Source organism: Plectropomus leopardus, chromosome 22, assembly GCF_008729295.1.
Source record: "Plectropomus leopardus isolate mb chromosome 22, YSFRI_Pleo_2.0, whole genome shotgun sequence".
Taxonomy (NCBI): Eukaryota; Metazoa; Chordata; class Actinopteri; order Perciformes; family Serranidae; genus Plectropomus; species Plectropomus leopardus.
Window position 1 is genome coordinate 4,025,916 of NC_056484.1, and position 21,873 is coordinate 4,047,788.

Here is a 21,873-nt window from a genome sequence, read left to right on the forward strand (position 1 = left end):
GTTTGTTTTAGAGAGAAAGAGACCTCTGTGGATAATTCAGCTCCCAGTATAAACCTCCTGAACAATGAACACTGAAGTAATTTCTAAACAGGAGTTCAAGCTTGACACATGGGAGATGTTTCAGTTGGCTGCAATCTGTAATCCTCACCACTTGATGTCTCTAAATTCTACACACTGTTCCTTTAAAGAAAACCTTGTTTTCATGCATGGTGCATCAAAACATTTCTTAACTGGGGTAGTAATTGTTATTTGACCGGTGACAAAGAAATCTTGCAAAAGGAGTGAATTTAATCCACTCTCTAAGACTGAAAAGATTTACCTCCGCAAAGTTCAGGGGACAGGACGGACCACTCATTCTCAATCACAGCTTGCCGCTCTCTGATTGGCTGAAGCCCAGATCCGTTTCCACCTTTCCTGGAGCCAGGGGGGACGCTGCAGCTCACACATTGGAGGTATAATAAGCTCTTGTTCGTGTCTCAGCAGCTAAACTAGTCTGTTACATTGCATTAACAAAGAATTCCTCCCGATATGGAATGGTGCAGTGTATAAAATAATCACAAGATCCCTCATCAAACCCTTAAACATCACTTAGCTCTCAGGTTTCAATCATTTTGAAGAGGTTTCGGACCTTTGTCATCTTCCTCTTTGTTTTGTTTTACAGTGAACCATTCCACAGGGGTACCAGGTAAGGCCACTCCCTTCTCTCTTCCCAAGTCGCTGGGCATTTGTCCATTCGCTCCCTCCCTACATTCTGTAATTTCTGCCCCCCGTGTTGCCTCGACTTGAGTTTTTCTGATGCACCTCCTGCAACAAAAGAGAAACACATTTCAAACATTCAGCAGGGACTTGGTAGAAGTTAAAGTGGGCAAGCTTTGAGACAGATTTGGGAAAATCTGCATCTATGGTCTTTTGATGGTGAAAATAACGGTGGTTGGTGGAGGTAACTGTTCTCTTAAAGTCTGAAATAAACATTTATGTTTGCCTGTTTTTTTGTTTTGACTTGTGTAATTATTTTGACACAATTCTAATTATTACAGAAAGAAAAAAATGTAAATTTTATTTTAGTGTTGAAAACAATGGTACTGCAATTTTATTGGTGCAAAATCTGAGTGGGCGGGCGCTAATTTGTTAAAGAATCGCAAAGCGTTGCCCTACGGTGTACTCCTTTCAAATCAGCAGATGTGTTATAGTTTCTCACTTAAGACAAGGGTCAGATTATGAAAAACAATGGCATGTACAATGCTATGAGTCTTTTTTTTGAAAGAGAGGAACTCTTTTTTTACATCAACATAACAATGTTCATAGGCCACAGAGCTATGATGTTTCTCAGAGGTAGTTAAGTGTTGAAATAACAAAAATGAAACATATTATCTAGTGAAAATCATTCCTTTTAAGTTAACAATCTAGGTGCAAGCTAGTTAGCCGAGCAACTTAACAGCATGGTGGGTTCCCCTAAGTGTTCAGTGTTGTTAAGGGACAGATGTCTTAAATCACTAACAGTAAAACCAAGAGGAGGATTGAATTAATTTGCTGTACCGTTTACAGCTGCACCACAATCCACAAATTAATAAACAGATGAGTGATGTGGAAGCCACTGCACATGGAGAGACACTAAGCGTGACATGCATGCTTCATCTCTGGACTCTTGCATGTGTCAGTCTCTTTATGGCCAGACGGCAGAATTTCAGCACATCATGTACAGTAGCAGAGTGGAGCTTCTGCCTGGGGAGCGGGAGTGCCACTCGGTCTACCACAAAAAACACTTAGTCCCTTCTCTTGCTAATGGTTTTCTTTTTTGAGAGAAGGGTAAAAAGCACACGGTCAAATCTTAAAAGGATCACGCTCTCCCACAGGTTGGCAACTCGAGGGTGAAACAGAGTCTGCATTTAGACCTCACGCTTTCTTTCTTTGGCCAAGAGATTTAAGATTTCAAGATTGTTTAAATGAATCTCTGAGAATGTCAGGATGGAGGCTGTTTACAGAAGTTTAAATTACTAAATGAATGAAAAATAACAATACAGTGAAATTAAAAGTATCCACAGGCATGCATACCTTAAAGGTTGAATGACTATGTCCAGGTAAAGGTCTCTGTGGGAGGAAAATAAAGCCACTTAAATATGCTGGATTAATTAATCTTGCTATACAGCAAGCTGCTAACAAACTTGAACCTATTGACTCTTACAATTAAAGTAAAATAACACTTTGTGAGATGAGACGTTTGAGACCATTTTCATGTCTGTATGCATAAAGCCATCAGTCAGTTAGCTTAGCTTAGCTTAGCATAAAGACTGTAAACAGGGGTAAACAGGTAGCCTTGGTTCCATGTAGTATGGACAGTTTATAGTTTAACAGATGGTTATGATTGTTTCTTGGCCTACTACCTACTGTTAGTACCAAACAGGAACAGGAAGCCAATTTCTCTGACAGCCCATTATCATGTTTGTTCGGGATAATGGACTTTTTTGGGGGCACCTCTCTGCAGAAAAGTTCTATTGCTTGAGTGTACCAGCCCATTCTCAATCCGAACTTGTAAAATATTGTCACGTTGACATTGCTTTTGGTGTAAGTTTACAACACCAAATACGTGCCTTTCATGTGCACATGAAACGCCGCATCAGCTGGGAACACTGTCGTACAGAAGTTGTCGAGGTGTGATTGTACGCCGGCGCACGGTGCTTCATCTACATGATACGTGCACAGGCGGCATCAATTGAGAATGCAGCTGGACAGAACCTGTCACAAGCAGGACGGTGTCAGGTTGAAATGCTGTCGGTAACTATGTAATATAAGACCCAAGAGGTACTTATAAGGCGGGACTTTCATGCTGGAGTCCGGTGTTCCTTCTGACTAACTGTGGCGTTGTTTTTCCAGCATGTGCGTTTGTTCCAGCATTGGTTGCCATGTGCTGTTGTTGCATAAACATAACCATGTGCTACATCATCCCACCCTGTGCATTTTTTGACATCACGGTAGCGGTATCCTGGAATGTAAACAGCAGACGCAGAATGATACCTAAATCGTAATATATAGACGTGTAAGTCCACTGCAAAACGGCAATGGGATAATTTGGGATGAGAGCGTGTTGAGTGTACTTGAGTGTAAACAGTATGCTGGTAGTGATATACTTTAACTTAAACTTCTGATTCTCCTTGAATGCTCAAGTTAAACTAACCATCTGCTTGCTGTAATTTCATACAACACAAACATGAGAGTGGTATCAATCTTCTCATTTAACACTCAAACAAAACAAATGTCAAATAATTTTCTGCAACATTCTTAGGATATGATGTGTGCATGCTCTGACAGATGCAAACATCAAACCTAATCTTTCATTTCTTGCACATTTCCTGTTGAGTTAATCTTTTTTTAGAGTGTATCTGTTTGGTGCTGTGCTCACCTTCTTGTTTTTTGTCTTGTCTGGCTGCTGTGCTGTCCTACGCTCTGTGCCTTTGTCCACTTTGTGCCCTGCGGTACTAACCTTGGGTGCTCTCGGCATGTCTGTGTGGCGCTGTGCACGCACAGAGCGAGCAGCCTTGCTAGTCTTGGCAGGTGCACAGTACATCTCCAGGCGCCGCAGCTCACAGCTTTGGAAGCAGCACTCGTCCACAATGCCACGTGACCGCCGTGCATTGGGGCCATAGCCTGTTGGTTTACCTGTTTTGAGAGTAGGAATGGGAGTTAGTTTTGGCGATAACATAGCGGACCAATACTGCTGAATCTTTGGTTTACTAATTCTTCAGTGCTGTTTTTTTATTGTTTAAACAAGCAGCATTTAAAATTCGGTATTCTTCTTCTTTTAAGTCTTTTCCACGCCCTCCAAAACCAAAAATAAAAGAGCTGAAGTGTAAGGCATGGATTCAATTGTGTGTTAATCTGCTCCAACATTAGCCACAAACGTTAGCATGTCTGGCTAACTAGCTTACAGTAGAAACCCAACGTTTCCTCCAAGGTCAGCTGTATTTTATATAGCATTTTTTTCAAAGGGTTAAGGTAAAATAAGCGCTCTTCATGACTAAAAATCCAGTGTGTAGTATTCCCCCCACTGTGTGCAGGTCTGGGACTTTGCTATATCAAAGTGTACACTTACATGCTCTTTCCTGCCCTGCAGTGTATCTATGCCCCCTGCTCAATATCCTCTTAATATGACACATTAAGGAGACGTTTCAAAGGGTTTTATGTTCTCAGCAATGTTCTTGCCCTCGGTTGAATTCACCCACCTACAGCTTACTCTTGGAAACGTACGCCCTCAAATTTGCAGGCAAGACTTTGAACTTTCTTGACTTTAGACATTGATATCTCCTCAGTGGGTTAACTGACTTTTACCATTCAAACTGCACTTCAAACATCCATTCTCTTCAGTTTAACGAATTTAACGAATGGGTTAAATTTGTAACTTTTGTAAACACTAAACAACTTTTTGACACATCTACCCATTCCCACAGCCTTAGACACAGACGTCTGGAGTCAGGAAATGAGCTAAAATGAGACATGTAAACTAAACTAAGTTCTTATTGTAATGACAATGGTCAAATTATTGTACTTTACGGTAATTTTGGAATTATTGATCGTACAGAGGTCAAAATTATCATACAAATACTATAATTATTGTACATCTGTGCAGCCTGCAGGAAGATGCCATGCGAAGTCTAAAGAAAGCTGTGGTGGTCGCTCCGAGCTGCAGCCATGTGATTCTGCAGCAAAGTGCAGCCAAACTTAGTTAGGAAAAGTTGATCTTTAAGCGGCAAATTGAAGCCATAAATTGACCGCAGTCAATTAGTAAACAGTCCTGTGACTCCTTTGTTACAAATAATTTCTTCCTGCCTAAAACACATCAACATGCCAAAAATGCGGTATTATGCTGCCGTTGTTTGGGTCTGTGTAAAAATGCAAAGCCGGCAAAATGACGGGTGTATTTTGAAACCTCTGTATAAAAAGGGACTATTGTTCTGAAAGAATTTCATGGTAAATCTGCTTTCATATTTTTAAGATGCAAGTGCAGGTGTAACAACAGTAAGTAAGGGTGGAGGGATTTTGCAAACAGTCAATGCAATTGCTTATTCCTCTGCATTACTTTACATCTAATATCAGATTCAAGCAAACTAATTGTGGCTGGTGGCCAGACACTATACTTGTAACAAAGCAGTGATAATGGCCAGGTCATGGATCTGATTCTTCGATACATGAACAGCCTTAATGACATGGATTTCTTCCGTGTATAATTTACAGTGTATCACGTTGCACACTATGGACCCTTTCTGGCAGCTGCTTCCCTGTAAAAAAGGGGCCGCAGTCACCCGAACGTTGAGAATATCACGCTCAGCCATTTTGGCCCAGGTATCTTTTACACAGAGGCCCGTCCGGCGAGGCCAAACCACAAGCCCTCTGGGTCTGATCAACCTGCAGGAACAGCCAGGCGGGCTTTGAGTCTGCACCCCCCCACAGTTGGCTATACCCCCACTGTTCATTCACATTTTCATTTGGCAGGAGCTGGAGATGGTGGCATGATGAAGAAACGACTGTTTGATTGGTTGTTGTCGATATTGTCACTGAAAAAATGGGTAAAACATTACTTAAAGGTGTGAACCTCGGCTTGTTGACTTGGTGACCACATTAGGTTACGATGACGCCAATACTCACTTCCTTTTTCAACTCCCTTACCCCCCAAACCCACCCTCTTTTGGTGGCCTTTAGAAAAACGCAGACTCTCCATTAACAATTCCCCGCTCACCTTGAGCAATATAGCCCTGATGGGTTTTTCCCTGTTACCAAATAAAATAATAATAATTTAATATGGCATTTACAAGGAGGAAATGCCTTTCCCTCTCAGAGTTAATAGCTCCTGGCTCACAAGCCTGCCAGTGCTGACAAAGTGCATTAACTTCTGCTCTCTGTCTGCCTTGTCCTGACAATGTTGTTCTGGACAGAGAGCGGCTTTCATTCAGAAACAGAAGCATCTTTCTCCTCGGACCCCCGACACAAAGCAGAGTGGGAGATAACGGAGGTGTGAATGAGAGGCAGGAAAACGGGGGGGAGGCTTTCACATTGTACATCAGGTAGAATGATGCTAAAAATACATGGCGCACCTGCATTATTTAGGAAACAGGAGAACCAGATTCACCCAGATCTCAAACTGCCACACTGTAAAATCTGACAAGGTGATCTTGCTTAAAATAATCTTGGACTGACTCGAAAAAGGAAAGTAGATATAACTATTAATCCTAATACATGTTTATTTAACATAATTTTTTTTAAGTTTACCCAAAATTTAGCTGCATTTACTTAATTTTGTTGAAATTCTTGCAACTTAAAAATGACAATTAAAATCACCTTGCTTTTTCTAAGTATTAGCAGCTTCAGTAAACTAAGTTAGTCTGACTTAACTTGATCCTTGAAACAGGCTTTTAGCAACAATAAAGTTACGAGATCTGCGAGTTCTGTTTTGTTAGCATGTTTAAGAAAATAAAAATGTGATTGACCAGTTTGTAGCCAGTACAATACAGATATATAGCACAGCATACTTGGTTTATTAAAAATTGCTAGAATTTAGAAAGATTGATTTAATAAAACTTGTAATTTTTAAGTTGCAATAAATTCACAAAATTAAGTAAATATAACTACATTTAAAGTAAACTTAGCAATTAAATATACCCCCTGAAAGACCCTTTTTAACCAAAGTGAATAATTACTTCAGTGACACATTAATTAATTTTTTTCCAATCAAGTTATCAAGTTCAATTAACACAACTGCCTGGAAAGCGAGTTGAGAAAACTTAATTCATTTATGTGTCGCTGATTAAAGCAATTATTTTAAGTTAGTTTCCATTTGTCTTTTTTCATTGTAAAGTAAACTGAAATTAAGACGTTACATTTACTTACATTTTTCAAATCAGTTTCCTAGATTTTCCCAGAAGTTAAATCAACTTGTCAGATTTTACAGTGCAAAGGGGGATGTGTTAAATGAAATATGCAGATGACAAAAATCGTAATTTGACATTTTTATTAATTCCAAATGCACCGACAGCTACACCTTTTGTAATTCTTTCTCTTCAGTCCTTTCTGAACAAACAAAACCTGATATTTCCTCCCTGCGGTGTGTAACAGTGGGATCAGCCTTGGCTGCGATTTTAACACCTGATGTCAAGAAATTCAGTAAGAGAGAAATATGACGTTGGCTGGCGATTATATAATGGCAGCTGAAAGCCAAAAGAGGGGCCGTGCCTCGTTGCCTGGCCTGTTTTTCAATCCCTCCCAATAAAGCCTTACAAATTAACATCCGCTATTATTCTGAAAATAGCTTGCAACCCTGCTGCACAAACAGCTGGAAGGGAGAGAAAAATCAGCTGGCACCGGTTGTAACATGTAGGATAATCAGCTCGGGCAGGTTTGGGGAAAAACACGCATAAAATAATCAGGTCTAAAAGCTTTGGGAGGTTTTAAATGCTTCAATTCCATGGATAGCTGCTGTAATCCCTCATAAACAAAAGGTTGTTTTCTGTGACTGTTGTTAAACAAATAAGGGTAAACAACGTTTTCTGCCAGTTCTTCCGCCTTACGGCCCTCTGCCATTTGACAGGGACTCGAGAAGGAGGATGCACGAAACACGGAGGATGATGAAGGAGGGTTTCAGGTCAGATTAGAAAGAGCGTGTCAGCGTTTCAGCCATCGTGACGAGGCAGAGTGCAGTGAGTGAGTTTTATCCTCTAACACCAATGATTTATAATGTTTTAAGAGGAAATGGTAAAAGTACACTTTCTGCAGATTTAGAGCAATTTAGAAATCAATGGCAGAAGTGCCCCAACTACAGAAAGCCACCAAAAATCAATCTTTTGACTATCAAATATTCATCAATACAGTTGCAAAAGGTTGATAGCTTGTTTCTTTGCAGGGGACGTTAGTGAGTCAAAACATCTATAGAAACCTCTCAAAGCTTAAGTCAATTTTGGACATGTCAAAGACATGGCGTCCCTTTCTGCTCATAACATGCAAGTTTCTTTTCAAAGTAAACCTCTGTGTTCACAGAAAATGCAAAGTTTCTACATGTGTAAAGTTTACTTCTTTTTTCAAAATATATTTCCAGACCAGTCGTCAAAATGTTGGCATTGAATGTTTCTGTGAATCACAAATATGGTATATTTGCACTTTTCAAACATATGTCAGTGTTCCTAATTATAAGAGCTGATTTTGTCATCTGGCGGTGGATGGATCAAACAAACCCTGGACTTTTGTGTGTGTTTTGCAGGCTGTTTCACCTGACGGGATAATGGCACAAAAAGCGGTAGATTTTTACTAAGACATTGCTGCTTTACCCGCCTGGTTTTGAAACTTTTAATATGGGTTTACTTCGTTTTTAGGTTTATTTGGGTAAGTTTATGCAACTAAAGTACTTGGTTAGGCTTAGGAGAGGGTAATGGTTTGGGTTAAAAATTAGATTGGTTTCACACAGGACACAAACAATGGCTTTCAGGGTGAAAGTCTTATGTTTTTTTGACCAATCCATCCACCCCAACCTCCCCCTTGTGCAGACTTTCTAGCTCTTTATACAATGTCAGTAGCTGTGAGCATCTAATAACAATGCAGCCCAATGAGTCTCACACTGACAGCAAAGGAGCATCTGTGTGCCATTATCAGACACCAAGGGCCATAACCCAAACATCGGTATTTGACAAGTTGGGAGTGAGAACGGGTTGGACAATAATTCTATGCTCTGTCGCAACAATTTCGAGGTGGCATTAACCCATTCACTGTACAAATTATTCTATGAATGATGAGCGATGATGTGCACATGGAAGTGTTTCACTGACCAGTGCAGCACCACAACAAATGATGTCATTTTTATCAGAACTTTGACAGAGGTCTCATTAAAATGAACGAGTGGGGCTGCATGTTTGAACATGGCCTTCTGCTGCAGACAATATTTTACGAGTTTCTGAGGATGTTTTGATATGTTCTGATGCATTTTCTGTTTTCCGTAACTCTCAGTTGCCTTTCGAATAAATTGCATCTGACATGAATCCAAGCCGACTACAGCCACTGTCCTCAACAAATGAGCAGGCTACAAACTTTTCAGACCCACCTTTTATGTGCTTGATACTATAAAGCAGTGCCAGCATCCTCCTTAGCGGAGAACTATGCAGTAGCACCAACTGTCTTCAACCTGTCAAATTTAGTGTTGACTAAGTGTTTCATCTGATGCCACTGCACTGCTCCATCAAACATCTTTTGGTTTGGTGTTTGAAAGCCTCAGCACACATAGTGTTCATTCCTCCAAGGAGCGGCACTGGGGAGAGATGGCTGGATTCCCCCATTCCAGAGTGGCACAGAAAGCATCTGAGTTTTACAGCTTGGTCATGGTCAATAAAAACCAGTAGATTCTTGGAGCCTGTGCACTGCTCTTCCTGCAAAGTGTCAAGCAGTTTACAGCTGGGCAGGGACTGTAAGAGCTGCTAAAGTACTGGAAACTACCTCTTTATCACTGGTACCACAAAGAGTTTATGGCATGTGTGAAGTGTTCCTCACATCAGGGCGCCGTGACACTGGAAGCTTATCCAATGGTACTGCAACTAGAAGTGTTGTTCACGGTATTGTCAAACTGGAGATCAAACTGAATATATTATAAGAAACAATTGCTAAATTATTTAACAAAGATAGAAACAGAAGATAAAAACAAATGAACAGAGTTCAACCCATTCGCAAGAAAAAATGTTGGCATTGTACGTTGCTGCAAACCATGGAAACATTACATTTTGTTTATCATGTTTATTAAATGCACTCTGTTATTGTTAGCAAAACATCATCTTTTGGCCTAAAATGTCTGGTTTTGGAGGCACAATTGCAGCTGGAAAAAGCAACATTTTGCCACTATCCTGGCAAGAAATACAGTGACGTCTCAGTAAAAACCCAGCTGTTTCTCATGGCACTATCCCCAGTGGAAAAACAGCAACAGATCACCATAAAAAAACCCATGTTTGGCACCTAAAAAGTAGCTGGAAACACAGCGACATGTTGCTACAAAACACACACTTGGGTGCCTAAAAATCCACGGGAAACAAAGCAATGGGTTACTAAAAAAAAAATATGCTGGGTGCTTAAAAAGCAGCTAGAAACACAGCTATGGGCTGCTAAAACACCTGTTTGTTGCTTTAATAACAGCTGGAAAAGCCATGACAACATGTTACAAACACCCATGTTTGGTGCATAAAAAGCAGCTAGAAACACAACAATTTGCAACAAAAAACACCCACAGTTGATGTCTAAAAAGCCACTGGAAACACAGTGACAGGTTGCTGCAAAACACTCATGTTTGGTCCCTTAAAAGCAGCTAGAAAAACAGTGATAGTTGCTACAAAACACCAATATTTGATGCCTAGAAAAATGCTTGAAACACAGTGACACGTTGCTTCAAAACACCCACATTTTGTGCCTAAAAAGCTGTGGGAAATGCAGCTATGACTCGCCTCAAAAGACCCACGTTTGGCGCCTATAAAGCAGCTGGAAAAACAGAAACAGGTCGCTACAAAACAACCATTCATGGTGCAAAAAAGCTGCTGGAAGCACAGCGATGTCTTACTATGAAACACCCATGTTTGGTGCCTAAAAAGCAGCTGGAAAAAATCCTACATACTGGCATTCACATGTACCTGATGAAGGTAAAAAAATGAAGGTCTGAGGTAAATGAGTGCAAACTATTGCAGTGTGTCTGGATTATTTGATGGCCAATGGGTATTTATCATAAGATATGTTATTATCGAAGCAGTTAGACAGTGTTTTTGCTTGATAGCATACCAAATTTTGTAGAAACATTGGTGATACATAGAGCGCAAGTGATCAATAGTGTGCAGGATTCTTTGATTCATTTACAACTGGAATGAAAGAAAATTTATGAGACTACCTACGGTGAAGAAAGAATGCTAGAAAGGTCCAAGATATCAACTATGAACCCTCGTGACCTCTGCACGAATGTAACCAGATATATCCTCATTTTTCTTTGTAGTGGTCCTACATTATGTGATTGGATTAAACTGATGAAGAGTTTCAAAGGTAAAGTGCTGTTTAGTCCCAGAGAGTGTCCTCAAATCCCTCATGTCTCAACTTCAGCTAATGTACAGATCTAAATCTGGAGGACGCCTGCCTGTCCTTTTCATGAGATGCCTCTTTGTTCTGCCGAGCAGTAATTCACAGAGGGGTCAGAGATTTTTAGTTCAGGTCTTGATGGGAAAACGACACCTTTTCTCTGCGATGGAGAGGAGACACAGGAGGTCTTTCTTCAGATCTCAGTGCCTTCTGCTGTGTGTTCGGGTCCTGTGTAAAACTAGGGAGGGAGGGAGGGGGGTGTCCTGATCATCCTGTAATCCACATAATCCCCTGCTGCTGAGGCCGAGCTACGTGTGTTTGAGTGCGTGCGTGTGTGAGTGCATGCATGTGACGTGCTGTTTGCACACTCTACCTCTCTGAAGCTCCAGTGGCTTTTGAATAAAATTGACAGGGACAAACACTGAAGGGGAAAACTCATCAATGGCATCAGTTTTCCTTCTCCTTTCCACCTGCAGCTCACATGCCATCAGTTCAAGCCAAAACACCTAAAAATTTACCACGTTTTATATTTGGCTGAACTTTGTGTACCAAAAATTGGCCATGGGGTATTCCATTTTGTCATAATTCAAGAGAGTTTGCGCATCGTTCTTTTCGCAGAAATCAGCTGTAACATTACATATCTCATGCTCACTCTAGAATAAATGTGAATATTTTAGCATGAACTGATAAAATATGAAGTGACTTAGGACTGGGAGCCACTTAGCACTCACACTTTAGCCAAAAAAACTCCCATAACAGATCTGATTCATGGAATGAACATCGCAGTGAAATCACCCCACGGTCCTGCCTGCTAAAGCATTACAAAGACAACTGAGGATTTCTAGGTCAGGCTAATAATTGGAAAAACTGACTACGGTTGTGGGTTTTTTTCTGTTTCATAGACCGCAGTTTGTTTCATTACCTAAAAAAAAAAAAAATTTCCACCAACTAGTATTTAGCATTTCTGTCAGGGTAGGAAACCTGTAGTCTTAAAATGCAAGTGTGCTACTTTACTGGTGACATGCGTAAGGTGGATTGGCAAAAAGCACTCTCAGCACAGAAAGCCCACTGTCGTTGCAACACTGTCTCTGGACACATTATCAATCACAGGGTTGCCAAGTTCAACACGGCCAGACTGGAGGGGAAGAGTTCAGGGAAAGGAGTACGCCTCCTTTGGCCAAGCTGTTACGCTGCCGGGTCCCATAGACGACAAATGCATTCTCCAGATATTTTTACGCACTCAGCCGCTGGTACGTGTGGCGACCGAGAAAGAGGAGGAGGAAAAAGCATGACAGAAAGAATATGAGAGCGCGAGAGAAACGGAGGAAGACAGGGAGCAGCATATTTTCCGAGGCACAGCACCCTGCTGCTCAAACCTCATCGTCTTTTCAGAAAAAGGATGGAGTGTTCGTGAAATACACCTCTTTTTCAACACAGGAAAATGTGGCATTGATAGATGGATGCTGTGCAGTTCAGTGACTGCACAGTGTAAGGTAATGCGGGAAAGATAAATACATTCCCCATACCACAAAAAGGTCTGTTCCTGTTTAAGAAGTGTATCCTGCATGAGGATTCATGAGTTACTTTGGCCTCCGTTCAACACTTTCTCGTGAGATGAATATGGACAGTAGTGCTGTGCTTCTATGGCCTGTGAGAACATTTACAAAGCTGTAGTAAAACTCTGCTATCAGTAGCCAACACTTTGTCACATTCTCACATCATCCAATCTCTGGACACCCTCAGAGCTTGTCAAGCTCTTGAACATTTCATCAGCTTTAAACAAAGGCTGCAGACACTTTTCGGGTCCATTTTACATTTGGAATTTACCAATGAGCAAGAAAAAGATCGACCAAAGTGTCACCATCTGAGCAGAGAAAGCCTTATTGGTGCTAAATATTTGATCCTTGTACCCTACTGACACTAAAAGGGATGCAAAATTTACCAAAAAGCTCTCTTTAATCAGCTAGTCCATGATCTTCCACTGTTTCTGCAGAGAACATGGTCTTTTATACCAGAGAAGTGCTGCAGCAGAGAGAATCCAAAGACCAAAAAGTCTTAACTGGCAGAAAACTGGCAATCGAGCAGGCTGTCATGACCACTTCACAACATGTGGGTGTTGCCAGCAGCATCTGGACGAACAAGACTCGCAGCTTTGCAGCAGCTTGGTGGCTCTCCAACAGACTCGCTGGCAAACACCGTACAAAGGGCCCGATGCAGAGAATGATGTTGACTGGTCCTGGAAAAGCTGCATGCAGGGGTGGAGGAGGGCGGCAGCAAGGTGCACGGTGACACGGCTGCCAGACAGAACGCTGATATTGCATGATTCAGCAAAAAACTTTGGATTTCGTTCAGTGACATTGTGAATGTTCTATGCCATCGTTCTTAAAGTATTTCTATAATGTCTTTCTATGGAAATGAAAATAAAATGAGGGTATGGTTAACGTTAGGCAACTGAAACACTTGATTAATTTAGGGTTAGGCCCCAACCCAATCACCACAATAAATGTTGGCATAGTACATTTCTGCAAACCATGGATACGTCAAAGCTTTATGTTTCAAAAGTGCTGTGATTAGGTTTAGACACAAAAAACTTGGCTATTGTTAAGAAAATATAATGTTTTGGCTTATATACCCTGTATTGGCGGCACAATCCGCACTAGAAAAGCAACAACATCTCTGTAAAAAACACTACTCTTTGTGGCATTATTTCATTGGAAAACCAGCACTGTGTCGCTATAAAACACCCACAGTGTGACTGGAAACAAACTCAGATTCCCACACCCTTCACAGCTGGCTACCAACATCAATAGATGTTAATATTTGGTTAAATGTAGGTTGTGATACTGGGTGACCAAAATTCAATGTTAGGATGTCTTGTGCTAACATCATCTTGACGAAGAATAACATCTTGTCTTAGGGTATGGAGAATGAGACCAAACGTCTGCAAAATGTCATAATGTTAACATCCACACAACATAAGATTCTAACGTCGTTAGACTTTTAAAATATCGTCAAACTGATTTTCACTTTAACCAAATTGTCTGTTCGACGTAAAGTCTTATTAACATCTCGCATCAGCTGGGCTACGTCATCAACCACTGAACCTAACTGTCAGCCGTAAAGAGCTGAACAAGGTCAGTATGAGAGCACACATATAATGGATTTACGGAGAATTATGTCTATATTAGACAACAATATTCTTTGCATCGAGTGCCACTCTGCAGTGCCTGTGTAAGAAGTAACGCACTCTTAATGTAGCATAGAGGTTGGGGAGGTAGCACGTCCAACTGTTGTGTAGGGAACCAAAGTTTGTGTCCCTTTCCCTATCCGTAACCATACACGTATGTGTTATGTACAGATCATTTTTAAAATGTTGTCATTTGATGTTTACTGAATGTAATCCAAGGTTTTGCTGAATTGTCCACAGCCAATGTTCTTCACTGGTGATAGTGTTGGATGAGTCAAAGCGCTGAGAAGATGCACTGTGCTTCCTTGCTCATTTCAAACCTCCTCTGAGGCAGAGTAGAGCAATCAGCATCATATCACGTGTTTTACAAGCACAGTGTCTGAGCTCATCTTTTGCTGTTTGGTAAAACGGTACTGTGTTGGTACCATGAGCAGGTGCTACAGACTGCAGCATGTATCACAGACATAATCAACAGAAAAACACTCTGCAAAGCATGGCAGGTTCACTGATTTGAGTGAAGCAGGAAAAAGTCCCATGTAAAAACTGTCAGTTGGGTTTCTGAGACGTATTAAGATGAGAAGTACTTGTGGTACAGTGCATTACCTGGTGGTGGGTGCAGAATGTGTTAAAATTATATGCTGGCACCATGAAAAAAAAGCAGACGCAATGTCACTGATGATCTTTTGATGTGGTAGACACATGAATTAAGCAGAAAAAGCAAGAAAGTCAGCGTAGGTTGGGTGTTAGGGGTGGTGAATGGTTAAACAAACATAGACTTTCAACCAGGAGACTGCTGTGTGTGTCCTGTGTGAATCTAAAAGTTAATGTAGTTATGTGACTTTACCAAAATGACTTAACTATGCAAAGTACGTAATCTTAGGTCACATACAGTTGGGCACGGAAAAGTTATCAATGTTTTTTACTGTTTGACATTTGTCGCTTCTTCGTCTTTGAGGTTGGCTAAGTTGTTTGGTATGTGGTGTAATAGGTCAACTGGAAGACCAATAGCAACTAGCTGAATGCATGGATGTATTAAGAAAATCTGGATACAGCAATGAAGGCGGGGCCCGGCTCATTCCTACAAGAGATGCTCAGTAGTGCATGAAGCAAAAAACACTTTATTTATGCACAACGAAAGTACCCAAATCTTCCAAATTACCAGGCCCATAGAGCATGCGCCCTGTGCCTGAGTGGGTAACTTCCACCAACTGAGTGACTTCCAGTTCATTGCTTCATGGCAATCAAATAAATTAATCTTGTGGCTCTTTTAGACTTTCCAAATTTTATCAAACTGAATGGGTTAAATCCTGACAGCGGAATAAGTAATTTTGCAGAGCTTTTGACACTCAAGAATGTATCCACTGATTTGCAGACGAATTATTCCCAATGTAAGTCAATGGGGGAAAGTCTTTCTGGGCCTCATGGCATCACGTGATGGACCTGGACAGTGTAATTCCACTTTTGTCCACTATGTAAACTTTGCTTCAAAGTCTGGCGCTCTTCCTGAGGGCTTGTATTTTGGGACAAGGACAACAGTCCAATTAAATCAGCTATAACTACAGCTTGGCTTAACTGTGCATGTAAATGCAATGACTGTGATGTCATATTTTGGATGTCTGCAGAACATATTTACCCCCAGGGACTAATAAAGAACTCTTGAACCTTGAAATTTACTTATCTGTTTTTGGCTTGTAAAGGCTTTAGATTCGCATTTAATATCAGCTACATGAGCTGTACATCTGCTGTAGTGAGGCAGGGGTTCACAGGCTGGCCCCCTCCTGGCCCCCTAATCCTCTATCATTCACCAAGTTCTTGAGAAGGTGTATCTACAAACCACTCCAGGTTCAGGTTGAGGGGAAAGCAATCAATTACTGGAAAAGAGAGCACTATAGATGCTGCTGATTTCCCACAGAAATCTTATATCTTCTTTTCTTTTTGAAATTGGCAGCTGACAAAGTCTACCACATGTGGAAAATCTTTCATAACTTTGGGACTGAACCAAACCATTAATGATGGATTGTTATGTCAAAGCTGCGCAAGAGTCACAGGGACAATCAATTATTGTAGGAAAATTTAAAATGACTTTCAGGGAGATACGATGCTCCTCTGGGGGCATTCCATGCAAATTGGCTTAATTGGTGGACGCTGGCCAAAGAAACGTGAATAATGAGGTAATAAACCTCCTCTCTGCGGCGTCTGAGCCAGTCGTACTGCGAATGTGGAGTCACTCTGTTTGTCTCTGACAGAAAGATCAGGATACATGTCCTGAGAAACCCTGGCAGCTGGTGGAACATTGCACCTAACCTCGGTAGCTCCATATATCCTGTGCTGTTCTGGGCTGGGTTGTACCCTTAATGGAAAAATCTGAGATTTAAATCCTGGATTGTTGGTGGAGGGTTTTCTTTGGGTCGCTTTCCCTTCTCTGGTGGAAAAAAAGAAAAAACTTCACTGCAACATTTAGTTTCAACCCCTCCTCTTTCTCAGGAGATAGTCAGCCAAAATTCACTTTAAGGGCAAAAAAATGCAATTTGCCACCAACAATATAGTTATCATAATTCCATATTGTTCAAAATCTGGGCTCAGTCACTGAGCATTAATGTGAAACTTAGAGAGAAGATGCAACATTGGAAGAGGAATGAATGAAGCAAGAAAGGGAGCATTAATGCAGAGGAAAGTCAAAGACAAGATGTCAAACTGGCTGCTTTTTTATTTATGAGCTAGCTGGAGGTGGAGAGCTCTGGGACAGATACAGCCAACCTTTATGAATAAATAAAAAGGTGCACTTACTGAAATAAAAGCCTCTCTCTCCACACACAAACTGCAGCGTGTCGACCAGCTCCGCCCCGCACAGGGTCTCTGGGCCCGCCCCTGTTGCCGTCGGAGTCAGGGTGAGGACGCACAGCAGTAGTGAGAGGGTGTGGCTACAGGAGATACAGCACATCGCACTCTGCAGCACAGACAGACAGACAGAGAGAGAGAGAGAGAGAGAGAGAGAGAGAGAGAGAGAGAGAGATTTAACATTTCCACTAAACACACAGCATCATCACAGAGAGATTTGCAGTTAATTTAAGTCACACTTTAAAGCCACTGCTCTCATATTACACTGCTGGCAGATCTGCTGTGACAGTTGGTGGCTCAGTGACACATCGGTGGTGGCAACACATCAGATTTGAGTTTCTTTCCCAAACTTTCACTCTGCTAAAAAAATAAAAGTGGCCACAGATGGTAACTTTACAGGAGCTTGGAGATGTGGAGGAAAATGTATTAAATCCAAACTTGGTGCCAAACAGTCAAACAGGAGGCTGACCAGCTCTGATGCTCCGGAGCGCCTGTGCGCAACCGAGCAGAGCGCGTCCAAATTGGAAACACACGTTTCTCCTTATCATATCAGCCTCTGTGTGCGTCCTCACACTTTAACGACAATCCACAATAATCAATTTATCATTAATCACCACTCGCTCGTGAGGCTTCAGCTTTCTCTCGCGTGCCAAAAAACAAGCTGTCAGCGCGTTATTACGCACAAAAGTGCTTCAAAATTCCCTAAAAGCAGAATAAGAGATGCAAAAAGCGCCAGGGATCTTTCCGATCCAAACTGTGAGATGGAAAACGGCTCTCCCGCCAAACCCAGCCGAGGAAGCTGAGTGGGCCAAATATACATAATAAAAAGAATAAACACAGGACACTATCCATCTACATCACAAGCCCGACCGCACGGTCCCGACGCCCCGAACTATTTCATGTCCTCTCTCTTTAACCCCGCAGCCCCAGGTTAGATATTTAGCACTTAATAATGCACACTCAGCAGTAATTACTCTGAAAGTTGCAGAACTGCATTAGGAGTTTCTGGTGAAAAAGAGCGCAGGGCGCACAGAAGCGCTGGGGATGAAAACCCATTCATCCGAGCAGGGAAACTCATGCACGATCAGGATTTCCAAAAGAGGAAAAAAAGTCAATTAAAGCAGATGTATAAAAAACATCAAAACATGCAAGACTCTTTAAATAAAAAAAGACCAAAATCAGAATAAATCCACATTAATCATGCATTTAAAAGCTGCAAAAATAAACTGAAGCAAGTAGTGCTCCAGTTAAAACTGAGGATGCTCTGTGCAAATCAAGTGAAGGTGATAATATATAGTGTCAAAGGAAATCAGGTAAGTTACCTTGAAGACATCACATAAATGCCACTGAAAGGAAAGAGCGCTAGACATCCCCACGGGTCTCCGCAAGACAAAGCCCGGCGAAAATGAACTTGTTTGAAGTCATTAAAAAACGGGGAGAAAGAGGATGAGATGCGGGCAATGTCACATCTCAATATTCCGACTTTGTTCCATTGCGCAGGCTCGTTTTGGAGAAGTGAGATTTAGCGAACAGGAGACGGATTTAGAGAGAAAATCCCTCACATTTATCTACATTACACAGACATTTTCAACAGGAAACAGCTGGGGCAGCATTTGCCTCCTACTCGTCCTAAGTTATTCATTAAGGATTTTGGGCACATATTCAAATAACGTCATTTCTCGATTTTTTTTTTCTCAGAACGGGATTGAATTTTGATCTCTCTCTAAGACTTGGTTAGTAGTTCAGATCAAGATAGAAAAAGCGGTGCTGCCCCACCACCAGCAGCAGCTCACACTCACACAGCACACACTATTCTATGCGCTGAAAGAATGAGAAGTTAAAGACAAGCTGGAGGTTGTGATGGGACTGTTGTGCGTAATTTGGCACCGCGTAATTCAGCAGCCTTTTTATGCAAAGTCTGAATTAGATAAACTTTAAAATAAGTCAGGAAAACACTTCGTCAATTTGCCACCAGTGTGTTACTGTCTTTAACGCCTTATATAAACAAAATAAAAATCTAAATGAATATCAACTGGTGCAAATATGGGAGTAGAAATACATTTTTATTTCATTAAAGAGCAAATATAAACCAGAAAAGCCTGATTTTAAGTCCTGCTCTCTCTTAACTTTGTGCTTTGGTGCAGGATTTGTTGCTGTCCTGCACTTTGTCTCTACAATTTCATGTCAAAAACAAACATTTTTTCTTGTTTCTGTGTTGAAAATGAGTCAATTCATGAAAATTTGTCTGCAAATGTTATTAACGCTAAGATAAGTCTGTAAAACTCTTTCCCACTTTACCACCAGTGTTCATACCCACAAAAAACCTAAATAAAATAGGCTTCATACATGTGAACTAAAGTAGATTTGAAAAAAAAAAATACATTTTTATAGTAATGCATAACAAAAATAAACCAGGAAAGCCTCTTTTGAAGTCCTGCTCTCTAAACAGGATTTGCTGCTTCTCTGCACTTTGTCTCTGCAATTTAATGTAAAAAATTAAAGCTGCAAGCAGCGATGAAAGGGCCCTTGCATCCCCATGTATGTTGGGGTACTGATGGGACACCAACTAAAGTGGTTGTTTGTGACTGTGAAAGTCAGATAATGCACATGGAGAGGCTGGACCCTGGAGTGAGCTATTTTACACGATGTAGTACCTCCAGTAGCAGTTAGGTGGCAGAAGAGAGGACACAAATTCCATGTCAACTTGGTGTACATAATTTGTAGACCAAACCATGTAAATATCATGTAAATCCAATGAAAATTGTCCCTCAAAACTTACTTGCTCTTGCCAGTATGTGGCACGTTTATGACTAGTGAATATTGTCATACAGATGTGTTCAGGATGGGACCCTGATCAAAACTATGACGTTTCAGGCAGATTGAACAATGTACACCAAATTTATAACACTGTCCTGTTCTATGGCGAGACATCAAAATGTTACGCCGCATCACTGGAAAACCGTAAAAGTTTTGCCAGATCTTTGATAACTTTTCATCAGCAAGGGGTTGAGTTTGTAAACACCAAATTTGAACTCAATCAGATCAATCCTGTTGGACAAGTTTGCAAAAGTACGAGGGCTGGAAAATCGCCAAATATCAGCACAGAATTCAAAATGGCAGACATGATAGAGGCATGTACCAGATTTCATACATGCAAGTGAAATTCAGTGAAAGGGCTGCCATTTTGAAATATAGGGGGCGCTACAGCGGCATGTTCCCACGCTGACAGAAAATTTGCATAGAGACCTGCTCAGGGCTAGACTGCTGTCCACCACGCCATGTTTGGAGAACGTTCAGGCATATACAGTAAAATTATAATAAGCCGCATTCGATGCTAAGCCACAGACAAACGGTAAAAGTTTCGTGTGGACCTTTGATAAATTTCAATCCAAAGGTCTTTTAGATCATACAGACAGAATTTCAAGTGGACTGGATTAATTGTGTAGGACAAATTTGTAAAAGTATAAAAAAAACATAATTTCCTGTGGCCACTAGGTGGCACTATTACGACTGGTGAATATTGTCATACGGATGTGTTCAGGGCCCTCATCAAACCTATGAAGTTTCAGGCAGATCAGACAGTGTACCCCAAAGTTACAACAATTCCCTGTTTTATGGCGAGACATCAAAATTGTACACCGCGTAACGGGACAACCATCCTTGCGCGGACCTTTGATAACTTTTAATCATGAAGGGGTTAGGATTGGACACACCCAACTCGAAGTCGATCGGTATAATCCTGTAGAACAAGTACAAGGCCCGAAATCGCCAAAAATCAGCACAAAATCAAAAATGGCCCACTTTCTGTCGGTTTGGGGGGTGGGACCAAGATGCTTTTTTGTACATCTGGGTATGATACATAAGTGCGCCGATTTTCATAAATGTAGGTTAAATTGGGCATAGGAGCTACACGTTAGGGGGCGCTGTGCAGCCATTTTGACACGCCCGTTTCCAAAGCCACCAAAATATGAAATGTTTCACCAGGCCGGATGAGCGTACCACTTTTCATGAGTTTTTGGCCGTGTTTAGGCCTCCAGAAATACAATTCAATGGGGAGAAAAATACCAATTCCTTGCATGGTTTATGCTCGGGATCTAATAAGCAATTTCTGTGTTAAAAAAATGCAGAAAAACAAACAAAATAATCACCTGCATTAATGACAAAACGTAAATATGGGAAAAATGACATTTTTATTTCAATGCATGACAAATATAAATCAGAAAAGCTTCATTTAAAGTAAATTTGAGCTTCTGTGCAAGATTTGCTGCTGTTTTGTACTTTGTCTGTGCCGTTTTAAGTCAAAATCACGTACTTTCTCTGGTTTCTGTGTTGACACTGAGTTGAAGCTTGTCTGCAATTAAAATCTGATGCTTTTAACGAGTGACTGATGTAAAAAAGTGCAGAAAAAAAACAAATAAATGCAGTTATGACAAAAAGGACATCAATTTAATATCTCTCTGATTTCTCTGCACATCCTTGGAACAAACTCCCGCGCCGGATGCTTTACCACTAGCCTGACAAACACTTGATGGCACCCATTGTGCAGAGCCACCCATCCTCATCATGTTAAAGTAAGGGCCCCCGTGTTCCCACTGCGCGGCAGAAGAAAAAAAAGCCTCGGCAGCACTGACAGGCCACAGCTTCACACGAGGCGAGGGCTTAAAGAGACTTGTTTTCAGCATATCAACACTGATCCAATCGCTAAACATGAGATCAGTGCTGCGACCCAATCATAAAACAGGACACCAGCGCGTATCCCAGCATGCTCGGCCTGTGTA

The 21,873-nt window shown here is 41.2% G+C and overlaps 1 protein-coding gene across 1 annotated transcript; it reads right to left on the reverse strand.

The window, feature by feature from the left end:
* On the reverse strand, nucleotides 1-18,691 carry igf1 (insulin-like growth factor 1). The gene is made up of 5 exons (XM_042511315.1): nucleotides 18,418-18,691; nucleotides 17,045-17,204; nucleotides 3,398-3,654; nucleotides 2,053-2,088; nucleotides 1-804 (listed from the first exon to the last, which is right to left on the reverse strand). The coding sequence occupies exons 1-5, from the start codon at nucleotides 18,463-18,465 to the stop codon at nucleotides 745-747; spliced, it is 561 nt and encodes a 186-aa protein (XP_042367249.1). The 5' UTR covers nucleotides 18,466-18,691; the 3' UTR covers nucleotides 1-744.
* Nucleotides 18,692-21,873: the final 3,182 nt, after the last annotated feature.